Consider the following 12142-nt stretch of genomic DNA (forward strand, 5'->3'; position numbering starts at 1 on the left):
AGGGCTGGGGGACCTGAGGCCGCCCTCCTGCCCGGCAGGGCTTGACGGGGGTGGGGCCAGCCGGGTCTGGGCGCAGGTGGGCGGGGACTTGACTCTGGGTTCTGCGGTGTGCCCCAGACTCTGACAGGAGGGAGATTTTCATATACATTTTACTAATTTTCTTTCATCTCTGACACTTCTATTATAGAGAAAGGGCAAATAGCAATATTAAAATATTTCCTCTAATTAATTCCCTTTTAATGTGCACGAATTTTGTGCACTGGGCCTCTAGCAAGATAATAAAATACAAAGAGCTTGGCTTTTGAGTTCTGAGGGTCATATGTACCATGTGACCATCAGCAAAGCAAGGTAGAACTTTTCCCTCAGGCTAGAAAGTTCCCCTTACTTCCAGCCTCTGTGCGCATCACAGCAACCGGTCATTATGCAGTCACTTCCTCACTTCCATCACTGCTGTCTATTCTTGAATTACACATAAGTGGAATGTTTTAAGATTCACCTATATTGTTCTATATATATCCCATTGTATAAATGCACCAAGTGTTCTTATCCATTTTGTTAGTAGACATTTGGGTTGCTTCACTTTGAGCCATTATAGATAAAGGTGCTATAAACGTTCCTGTTCAAGTCTTTCTGTGAACTGCGGTTTTCCTTTCTCTTGACAAGCACCTAAGGGTGGCATTTCGAGGTTACAGCAGAGGACAGGTCTCACTTCACAGCTAACAGTTCTCTAAAGTGGCTGCACCATTTTACAGCCATCACAACGTGCAGGAATGCCAATCACCGCTGACATTTGGTGAGCTTACTGCTTATTTCTGTTGTTCTAATAGATGTTTTAATTTGCACTTCTGTGATGTGAAGCATCTTTTCACCATATGCTTACTGCCCGTTTTTATAACTTCATCAAGAGTCTAACTAAGACTTCTGCTTATTTTTAAATTGGATTGTTGACTTTTTAATTGCTGGTGTGTAAGCATTCTACTGTACAGCTGCCCTCTGTCCAGTATATGTGCTGTGAATATCTTTTTCCCAATCTGTGGTTTATCTATTCATTTTCTTAAACATTTTTAGATTTTATTTTAGATTTTTAATTTTAGGGACTGGTAGGCAGAAAATTGTCCCTCCCCCCCAAAAAGTATCCACGTCCTCGTCCCTGGAACCTGTGAATATATTACATCTCCAGCAAAGGGCTGCAGATGTGACTGGGTCATGGAATCCTCAGATGTGACATGGGAGGTCATTCTGGATCATCTGAGCGGTCTTAATCTGATCACGTGAGCTCTTAAAGCAGAGAGGAAGGTGGAGTCAGAAAGATGTGATCAGGGAGAAAGGTGAGATCCAAGGTATGGAAGGACCCAACCTGGCACTGCTGGCTCTGCAGATGGAAGGGGCCCACAAGCCAAGAAAGGTGAGGGCCTTTCTAAGCTGAGAACCAGCCTCAAATGGCAGCTGGCAAAGAAATGGGAGCACAGTCCTAAAACGGTAAGGAACTAAATTTCGCCAACAATCTAAATGAGCAAGGAAACCCCTCCAAACCCCTAGAAAGGAACGCAGCCCTACCGATGGGCTGACTTTGGTGCTGTAAGGCTCAAAGCAGAGACCCAGCTGAGCCCACTGGAGTTTTGACCTAAGGGAACTGTAAAGATAGGAAGTTTGTGTCGTTGTAAAATGCTAAATTTGTGGTGGTGTGTTATGGCAACAATAGCAAGCTGAAGCACAGAGTTAGTGCTTTCGCTTTCTAAGAAATCTCAGACCACCCTGAGGCTGAGTTATTTCATTCGTTTACTTCTAGAACCTTTAAGGCTTTGTGTTTTAAGTTCTCTTCTATCTTTCCTACGAGTCTACCTCAGCAGCAATCAGGGATTGGGCTGTTCTGCCGCCTCCCTCTCCTTTATGCTGTGCCCTTAAGGGAGCCGTGGTCTGGTCCCTCTCGGCTTGCCTTCACCAGGTGTGGTTCTTCACACACATGCAAGGCCAGAATAGCTGGGTTTCCAAATACAACTGATGGCTGAGCAATAACAGGTGGCCAAAGGCTGGGAAAACTTATCAGTTTAAGGGCTGATGAGCCAAATGCCACCTTCAGAACACACCTTCCCACAAGTGACATTCCCTCCTGGCCTCACCCCCAACCCAGCCTACCTAAATGTCACCCAATGTTTAATTCGTAGCTCTGAGTTCCATAGCTCCCACAAGGCTTTCTCTCAGCAGTCCCCGGTCCCCTCTCCTTCTGTTCACTGCTTATATCACTCTTTCAGCCTATTTCCTCAGAAACCATTAATCTCTGACATGCATGCCTTGTCTCTCCAACCATATCACCTGTAATCCCAGCTGAGCAAACACTGCTGAGGTAAAGAATAAAGCATATTTCAGGTGCATATCATTTGACTCAGCAATTCCAGATCCAAGAATTTGTCCTAAGAAAATAACCAGCAAAATACATGAAAGATCTATGTGCAAGTACGTGCACTGTGGTGGTGTTTATAGCGGCAAACGGGAGGGAACCTAGGGGCTACCAACAGAGATGGTTTAAGGTGAGTGTGGCACAGCCGTACGCAGATTCTCTCTGGGCACCCAGTACGATGAGGCAGTTCCATGTTTATTAGAATGAAAGGTGCCAGTGATATTTTGCTACATGAGAGAAAAAGCCATGTTAAGAACATTAGGGTGACATTTCTGTAAGTAATTCCACCATCTACAAACCAAAATCATTATAGTGCTGTGTGGGTGCAAAAATACCTGGAAGGACTCACACCAAAATGCTATCTCTGAGTTTCTCTCTCTCAGGAATTTCTTTTCCTCTAACATTTGCTGTAATAAATGTTTTAAAATAAGTCCTTTCCTTTTTGTTAATCCTCACCCAAGGACATTTTTTTCCTATTGGTTTTTTAGAGAGAGTGGAAGGGAAGAAAGGAGGAAGGGAAGGAGGGAGGAGAGGGAGGAGGAGGAGGAGGAGGGGAGAGAAAGAGAGAGAGAGAAAACATCAATGCAAGAGAGACACATTGACTCGCTGCCTCCTGCAGGAGCCCCAACTGGGGCCAGAGATAGAACCTGCAACCCAGATATGTGCCCTTGACTGGGAATTGAACCCATGATCCTTCAGTCCGCGGGTGAATGCTCTAACCACCGAGAAACACCGGCCAGGACAGTACTTTTTAATTTTAATCTACATATATATTTTTTATTAAGATAAAACATTTGATCAATCATCTGGCTCCTCACCTTTTTTGCTTAATTGTGGTAAAATTCACTTCACATAAAATTCACCCTCACCTTCTAAGGCTGTTTCATCCTCTATGTCTGTATTACTTGACTTGTCACATGCAGAAACAGCCTGATTTCTATCTAGGGGTGAGGGTCTCAACTCAATTCTATCAACTCTCATGCTCTCTGTGCTCCATCAGTCTAGCTCCTTGTTTGGTTAAATCCATATTCTGCATCATTAAATCCATATCCTGTGAGCAGTATTCATTATAAGCCAAGTGGGGTTTCTTTCACTTCTCTCCTGTGCTGGACCCTACCTGTTTCCTAGACCCCAGGTCTCCCTTCTTCTCAATTCACGCCCCTTGTCGTGAAGCACACCCTCCACCAACGTCCAGAGAAAGGATGTGGGGAAGTAAGTTTTTCTGAGACTCTGTAGCCGAGACAAGTTTCCTCCTACCCTCACATTGGACTGACAGCCTGGCTGAGCACAGCATTCTCGGTAGGAAACAGTTCCCCCCCGCACTGCAGGTGCTGCCCACTGCCTTCACGCTCCCGTTGGCGGAGCATCTCCACACTCACTTCATCCCTGGTCCGTGGATGTGACCTCCTCTGAGTTTCAGAGTCTTCACTGGATTACCCGTGCTGTGAAATTTCACCCCGATGGGTCTCAGGACAGGTGTGTTCAACATTCGGGGCCTGGTAGGCATTTTTAACCCAGACACACCTTCTTCAGTCCTGACAGACCCTGGTGCCACTGCCTGGTCATTTCCTCTCTCACATTCTTCTCTCTTTTCTCTACTAAGTTTCAGACCTCCTGAATCTGCTCTCTAATTTTCCATTTCAATTTCTCTCCTGTTTTCTATTTCATTTTTAAAGTTTTACTTTCTGAGATAATTCCTTGAATATCTTCCATACTTTATTGAATTTTAAAATATTTTCTACCCTATTTTAAATTTCTAAAATTATCCATGTTTTCCAACTGTTCTCTTTCTCCTTAGAACACCCTGTTTTTATTGGATGTATACACCATCTTCTCTTGAGGCTATAAATTATAATCTAAAATATATAATTTAGTATATAAAATACACATTAACTATATTCATGTAAATATAAAATTCATATACAACCCACGTGTCCGTCAGCAGAATAAACTATGGTTGGTGCACACAATGGAAGCCACTCAGCAAGGCAGGATGAGTTCTGGCCGCAGAACTGCACGTCCAGCGCGAGTCCAGAGCATTACCAAAGTGAGCACGGCACACCCAGAGGCTGGGCACTGCATGGTTCTATCATGTGAAACTCTCGCGGCCTCGCTGCAGTGATGGAAACAGGCCGACAGCTGACTGGGAGTGAGGCTGAGGACATGAGAATCCTTTGAGGCGATGGCAAGGCTAGTGGTTACATACATAATCTGCTTATCAAAACTCACTGATGCTACACTTAAAATGGGTACATTTTACATACAAATTATACCTCAATGTTGACTTAAAACAAAATGAAAGAAAAGTCAAAGATGACCAGACTTTACGGAAGGCCCGCAACATGAAAGAAAAGATAGAACTTGGAAGAACAGAGAACTTGCAGAAAGTAGAAGACAAGGTCAAAGAAAGTACATGTCAAAGAAATGATATGCTGCACAGAGTCTGTTTCTGTTTCTTATTCTCCCTGATGTTTGGGGTGACGTAGGACAAGGGTGGAAGCGTGCTCACACTCTGCTGTGAAACTTGGACTGGCATCACAGTTTGTAAAGAGCAATAAAGTTCCAGGTTGGTGGGCAACCCGTACAAAGCTGTGCTCACTACCCACTGCAGACCAAGGCATCTGGCAACGGCTGGGGACCCTGAACTAGTTTAGGAGCATGAAACCTGAAATGAGGACGTTTTCAGAGTTTAAAATTTGGTGATAATGCACTTACATTTTTATGGGTTTAGCAACTTGTCAAAGCCCTTGTTTTGTTTTAACCATCATGAGCTTGTCTCTCAAATGGCAACACCTCATACGACTCATGAGGAAACCCATCCAGCAAGGTCAAGGGCAGGCTCAAGGCTGGACACTGAGTTTACAGCACAGTCTGGATAAAATTCCAGGTCATCTGGTTCACAGCACCTCTTGGACACCTCTGCCAGGCCACCGGCCAATGCTGACCCCCGTCCAGGAGATGCGGGGAGGGGAGAGGACCACCAGAGCCCAGTGCCCCCAGAGGAGCTTCCCAGCTGACCCCGCCTTGCTCTCCTGCCACACTTCCCGATCCCAGGGCTGGCGCAGTCTCTCTGATGCTCCGAGAGGGAGAGCATGCAAGTGTCATCACCTCCGGTCACAGAGTAGGGAATGAGGACTAGGAAGCTAAACTCAACCACACAGGCCTGGGCTGTGGCTGACACCGCTAGCCCTAAACCCCGCTTTCTCACCCCTCCCGGTCTCGGCAGCTCAGGGTGGGCTCACCACTTCCAGCCCTGCAGGCATAGTCCCCCAGGCCCCCCACCCACAGGAAGTCCACATCAGCCTCCGGGTTCATCTTCTCAGCAACACGTCAGCAGCAGAGACGGCGGCAGCAAGTTCTCTAAGACTCGGGCCAGCAGTTGTGTTTTTGTTTTTGAGCAACATATATTGTTACCTAAAACAATGAAAGACACCCACCTAAGCTGAACTCTAAAATGGGTTCATCTGGATCTTGTAGATTTCCTGAATAAAAAAGAAATGCCAGACAAAAATCAGCCTTAATCAACTTTTCCCTGCTTTCAGATTTTATACAAAAAACACACAACCCCAACACACTTATCATCATTTCACAGTGTTTGTAAATTGAACTGTCATGCCGCACACCTTAAATGCATACAGTGATGTGTGTCAATTATTTCTCAATAAAACTGGGGGGAGGGGGGACTCCAACATTCTACTTATTTTTATATCCAAAACTTATATGAGGTGATTTCTTCATTTTATAAACTTTTTGTTTTGAGATTTCTAGAAAGTCTCAGACTCCAAGACCAAACCCCTACCTTTCCAGGTCTGCATACCCACAACAGACAGGCCTTTCACTATGGCCTGGGCACTGGCCAGACAGGCCCCATGGACACTCCCACATCATCTCCTGGCTGGAAACCTGCAGCAGACTGGCTCCCTCGGAGGCAGTGTCAGGGAGAGTGCTGGCTTTCTCCTCCCTATCCTGACTCACCCAGAGGAGGCATCCTCCAGCCTGGGGCAGTCACAGAGGGCTCATACTGACTGTCCACCAGGTGCCCAAGGAGGCATGCATGGCCCTCCCAGAAATGCCATGTCGGAACCACTGGAGCCGCCCCAAGAGGCTCACCTGCCAGAGAGAGGCCAAGCATGTCAGCTGCCACATCAATGGTGGAAGCCCGCTGCAGTGCACGGGCCCTGGCGCCATGGCGAGGGCTGTGCTCTCTTGTTGTCATGATGTCATTGGTGATGATGTGTTTCCTGCTCCTGGGTCAGACCACGCCTGACTCCCTGGGAAGAGCTGTCATCCAGCCCTATCCCCTAAGGTGGCAGCAGTCCTGAGAAATGGGAACGAACAATGGGAAGAAGCACAGATGGTGGCAGAAAGGCACTGTGAGATCACAGAGAGTGCGTGAGCTATGCGAGCAGGCACAGCAAGGCCAGGGTCCCAGCAGGTCGGGCCGGGGGAAGAAGAGTCTGATGGTCTAGGTCTCTTCAGTCACCACGTTCCCTACGCTCCCCAGCGCGCTCACACAACAACACAGCAGGCCCGTGGGACCCATACAGAAATCGTGTTCTCTCTGACAAAGACATGCCACCTTAAATGATGTTTTACATACAATCGTAAAACATGGCTTTTGAGATTTTATTTGCTTTATTAAGCTTTCCCATTGGCAAGTCTCATAGAATTTCATAAAATTTAAAGCCAATTCGCTACAACCTCTGTTAGGATACAGATGCATGAAGGGGTTTGCCACCCTGGCTACAACAGCTCGGTGGGACATGGGACAGACAAAGGCACATGCCCTCCAACCTTGCCCTCTTTCTTCCCAGAACTACAGAAACTTCATGTGGGTCTCGGTCCTGCCTTTCTTTCCCACAAAACATATATGTGATCCTCTCGAGAGCCGAGTGCTGCACTGGGGTGTGGCCATCTCTGAGAGCAGCTTCTGCTGGCTGGGTCAGACAACCGCCACATGGGAAGCAGCAAGAAGTGAGTTTCACATTTTCCCAGCCCCATAGGCAGTCATTCCTGCTGTCTCTAGAAGGAACCACCCTTTAGAAGGTCAGGCAATGAGACTGAGCAGAAGGGCTGGTTTAAAACACCCCTCTCCAAGCTTGCGATTTCCAGACGCCCCGTCTTCTCTCCGTGTGTCCGCACCTCTACCTGAAGGGCCCATGGTCCCGCTCTTGAGGGGGTTCACTCACCCAGCAACTTACTGGACATGTTTGCTCTTGTTTCAGTAGTGACATGTGGCATTTCTTCATAGAAACATATCCAAATCCATCACCTAAAAATAGAAAGTTATACACTTAACAAGCTGGTCAACACGCAGGGAGTTCTTGTGAAAGAATCTATACTAATAAAAGGGTAATATGCTAATTAGACTGGACATTTTCCAGATGTCCTTCTTGACAAAGCCATGGTGGTGGGGGCCAAGGCAGAAGCAGTTAAGGGCGATCAGGCCAGCAGGGGAAGGCAGTTAGGGGGCGATCAGGCCGGCAGGGGAGGGCAGTTAGGGGGCGATCAGGCCGGCAGGCAGAGGCGGTTAGGAGCCAGTGGTCCCGGATTGTGAGAGGGATGTCCGACTGCCTGTTTAGGCCCGAGATCCCCGGGATCGGGCCTAAACAGGCAGTCGGACATCTCCTGAGGGGTCCCGGATTGGAGAGGGTGCAGGCCTGCCTGAGGGACCCCTTCTCCCGTGCACAAATTTCGTGCACCAGGCCTCTAGTACATTATAATTCCAATACCTAGAAATATGGGAACGCCACAAGCTGTTTCATGTTCCTGTCTCCACACACCAATCTAACCTTCTGGCTCAAAAACAAAGGTTTTGCTCAAAGCCCAAACGAATGAGAACTAGACAGTACACACTCTGTTCCGCTCCAGGGGTGACCCAGGGGAATTTGGGGCAGCCCAAAAGAGCCACGTGAGCAGCTGGGGTGGGTCAGGGAAAATGAGGAGGTGAGGATCTGAGTCCCAGTCCTCCCTCCCATAGGCCTCAGGTCCGAAGAGAGCTGCTGGGCCCCTCGGAGGCTCTGCATTTTGCTGTCTAAGATGAAGCTAGTTGTACCCATCTCATGGGGTGCAGTGAGAACCAGACCTTCCACAACGGGAGAGGGCTCTGCAAACTCCACTGGGCTCCCCAAACTCTGCTGGCCTCCCACAGTGAAGCAGGCAGGGGCCATTGTGAAACAGGACCCCCCCCCCGACTCTGACTCAGTCCTCGCACTGCTGGGGAGCTGTTGGGTGAACCTGGGGGCCCAGCGCATGAGCCATCTGAAAATGCCAGGGCCTGGGGTGCAGACCACTGGAAGAGCAGTGCTCTCGCCCTGGGCAAACTCAGTCCCTGGAGGCTGTGCTCCTGCCTCTCCCACTGGGACACCCAGGGACCTTTAGCCGGGTGCCTCAGCAGAGCAGCATGGCCTGGCTGGGGTCACAGTAGAAGTCACCAGGGGAAGATGCATCAGTTTGCTGAAATCGGAAGGCATACAAGTCAAAAATATGCAATAAAAATGGGAAAGTACTTATAGTATTAATATCTGTGAATTTGTAATTTACAAATTAATTTTAAAAACTCACTAAAAATCCAAGTAGCAAAAGGTAAGAATTCATAAAAGAGTAATACATGTGGTAAACATTTTGAACAGGGACCAGACTCATTCATAATAATAAAAGGAATGCTCCCCACACCTACATTCCCCTAAATTAGTCTGCCAAAAGCAGTTAGTTCTATTGAGAATATGCTTTGTGGGCGGACCTAGAGGAAATTCCATAGGACTGTCCTGTAGTGCTGATGACATGTTACAGTACTACAAGCATTTTGGAAAACAACTATTATTTATCAAAATTTGTCCACAACAAATTCTCGCCAATGATCCAGAGATGCTTACTGCAGTATGACTTACAACGACAAACTGAGACCAACCCAAGTGCCCACTGCAGGTGTCAGTGTCAACGCCTGTGAACACTGACATACGGCTGTTCGCGTGGTCATAATAAAGCCAACAACCACATGGACCGTTCTTCCACCTCATTAGCCACCAGGAAAAGGCACGTCATGGGCATGAGATAGCGCATACCCACTAGAATAGCTGAAATGAAAAGACGGCAATACCAAGTGTTGGTGAGGATGAGGAGTGATGGCCCTGATATACTGCTGGAGGAGTCAAGGGCACGGCCACTCTGGAAAATGCAGTATCTACTCAAACCAAACACTCATCCACCCCAGAATCTGGAATTGCTAACAGAAATGTATACTTATATTCCTCCCAAAAGAATGTGAAGAACATTTAGAGCAGTAACATTTATAACAGTCAAAAACCAGAAACAACCCAAATGCCCGCCAATAGCAGATAAACACTACACAGGTGACTCCTAGAAATGATATCAAGGGGAGAGCCAGGCACACAGAGCCCATCTAGGCAACTGTGTTTCTATGAGGTTTGGGCACAGCCCGATGAGCCCTTGGTGTTAGAGTCTAGATGGTGGTATTTCTGAGGGGTGAGTACTGATGGTGGGAGGAGGGGAGGGGTCCTACCTCAATAAAAAGTTTAATTTTTTTCAATGGCTGCAATGGAGACAACACAGTATGAAAGATGTTTACGTCAGTCCTGCATCATGTGGGTTTTCCACGCACTATTCCACCTGTGTTCTGGTTATAGCCCTTCCTTAAAAAAATGTGACACAAAGGCAAAGAGCCAGCAGGAGGCCACAGCAAGATAGTGGCCATGTCTAGGGACATGATGGGGGGGGGGGGGGGAAGAAGGGGGGGAAACGGCTTCCTTTCTTGGCTATCACCCCCTTCATCACTGAAATCTGCACCCCCTGCTGGTGGAGGCAGAGGTGGCATCTGGAGATGAATCAGCCAGGAAGGAGCTCTTCTCTCTTGAACCTCCCCCCCTCCCCCTGCTTATTCATGAAGATATAGCCACCTTCCCTTCAGTTGGGACAGCAGAGACTTGCCTCCTATCACAGGGCTGCATCTCACCTTGACATCTCAACCGCCCAAGGGAGGCTCCCATCCCCCTTCCCCTGCAGGGTCCCTGCCCACTCCACCCACCTGCCTTTCCCCTAGGACAGTGGTTCTCAACCTTCCTAGTGCCGCGACCCTTTAATACAGTTCCTCATGTTGTGGTGACCCCCAATTTCATTGTTACAAATTGAACATAATTAAAGCATAGTGATTAATCACAAAAACAATATGTAATTATATATGTGTTTTCCGATGGTCTTAGGCGACCCCTGTGAAAGGGTCGTTCGACCCCCAAAGGGGTCGCGACCCACAGGTTGAGAACCGCTGCCCTAGGAGGGAGTTTAGTATTATAGGCATTATGAGATTCTGGGGGTAGACATGCTTCAAGGGGAAAATCTACAGACTAATTTTACAAACTTGATAGAGTTCACAGATCATAGAAGCTTTTAGGTCAAAAAGACCTCAGAAGGTACTTGGTGGTTACTTGGGGGCATTTAATTAGAATCTGCAATTTAAGTCATCAAGACCCAGAACAAAACGCTAATTTGCACAAACTCAATTCCTGTATTAGTCTCATTAATTTAAGGTGATTCACCAAGGATTCCCATATTCCCATGGTCCCCGTTTTCTTCCTCATTTGAAGATTGAAGCTCATTAGAAGCAAAACTACTCTAAAAATAAAGAGGACAGAAGGGGAAGGAGTGGTTTGGAGGACTGGGCTGGTAGGGAGGCGAGAAGGCGGCAGGAGCACTCAGGACACTCACTGCCTCCTCTTCCTCACTCGGAGAACCACGTGGTCCCTGCTGTCAGGCCACTGGCCATCGAACCAGCCATATGGACGTAGAGGGATGAGGGCAGGGGGGCACGCAAGGCAGAGAGGCAGCGAGGGAGGCCAGGACTCACACAGCTTCATGGGACCAGCCAGGATGGCACCACTGTCAGAAGCTTCTCCAGGGGCCAGTCTTGCCCGCCTCCAGAGACCAGGCAACTTGTCTCAGGCAAGGAAGGCTGGCCCCTCCGCTCAGTCACCCCTGGGGTGTATGTATGTATGTATTTATTTATTTATTTATTTATTTATTTAATCCTCACCAAAGGATATTTTTTTCCATTGATTTTTAGAGAGTGGAAAGGAGGGAGGTAGGCAGGGAGGAAGAGAGAGAGACATCAATGTGAGACACATTGATTGGTTGCCTCCTGCACGAGCCCCAAACAGGGCCGGGGATCAAACCTACAACCCAGGTATGTGCCCTTGACTGGGAATCGAACCCGAGACTCTTCAGTGTGAGGGCAGATGCTCTAACCATGAGCCACACCGGCCAGGGCCAGAGCCCTACTTTATTCATCTTAAACACTGGGGTTCTTCTGAAAATAATCTTGAAAAGGAGATGCACAGGTGAGGTCACAGAAATCCAGACACTTTCTCAGGGTCACGTAGAGGTACAGGGTGAACTGAGAAACAACCCAAAGCCAAAGGCCAAGTACAGCTGGGGCTGTTCTCTCTACCCTTCGTAGCCCAGCATCCCTCTCGCTGTCGCTGGGAGCCAGGGGCTAAGAGCAAGCCTTCCCTGGGCCTCGCTCTCCTAACTCAGGCAACAGTGAGAGAAAGTCAGAGAGAAAGGCTGAGTGAGTCAGCACGTGAGTCAGCAGCCCTGAGGAGGAGGCCACCTCCGGAGTCAGAAGAGGAAGAGTTTTCTCTCAAAACCCCTAAATCCAGGACAGCCACAATCGCCGAGTGATGAGGCATCCCATGGCTCACTGGCACCCAAACCTGGGAGAAGCCTGCTGCC

General features: G+C 48.0%; 1 protein-coding gene across 17 annotated transcripts in view; it reads right to left on the bottom strand.

The window, feature by feature from the left end:
- Nucleotides 1-12142, bottom strand: part of INPP4A (inositol polyphosphate-4-phosphatase type I A) — a 121839-nt gene that overhangs the window by 54603 nt on the left and 55094 nt on the right. For 13 of the 17 annotated variants that reach the window (XM_014536413.1, XM_014536406.1, XM_014536411.1 and 10 more), the window contains exons 2-4: nucleotides 7588-7670; nucleotides 6509-6716; nucleotides 5836-5880 (exon numbers count right to left, since the gene is read on the bottom strand). In XM_014536413.1, the coding sequence (XP_014391899.1) occupies nucleotides 5836-5880; nucleotides 6509-6614 (151 nt within the window). In that variant the 5' untranslated portion in view covers nucleotides 6615-6716; nucleotides 7588-7670. The remainder of the gene's footprint in view (nucleotides 1-5835; nucleotides 5881-6508; nucleotides 6717-7587; nucleotides 7671-12142) is intronic. The other 4 variants (XM_005862211.2, XM_005862208.2, XM_014536399.1 and 1 more) reach the window with 2 other exon arrangements.

Source organism: Myotis brandtii, unplaced genomic scaffold (assembly GCF_000412655.1).
Source record: "Myotis brandtii unplaced genomic scaffold, ASM41265v1 scaffold1612, whole genome shotgun sequence".
NCBI classification, from domain to species: domain Eukaryota; kingdom Metazoa; phylum Chordata; class Mammalia; order Chiroptera; family Vespertilionidae; genus Myotis; species Myotis brandtii.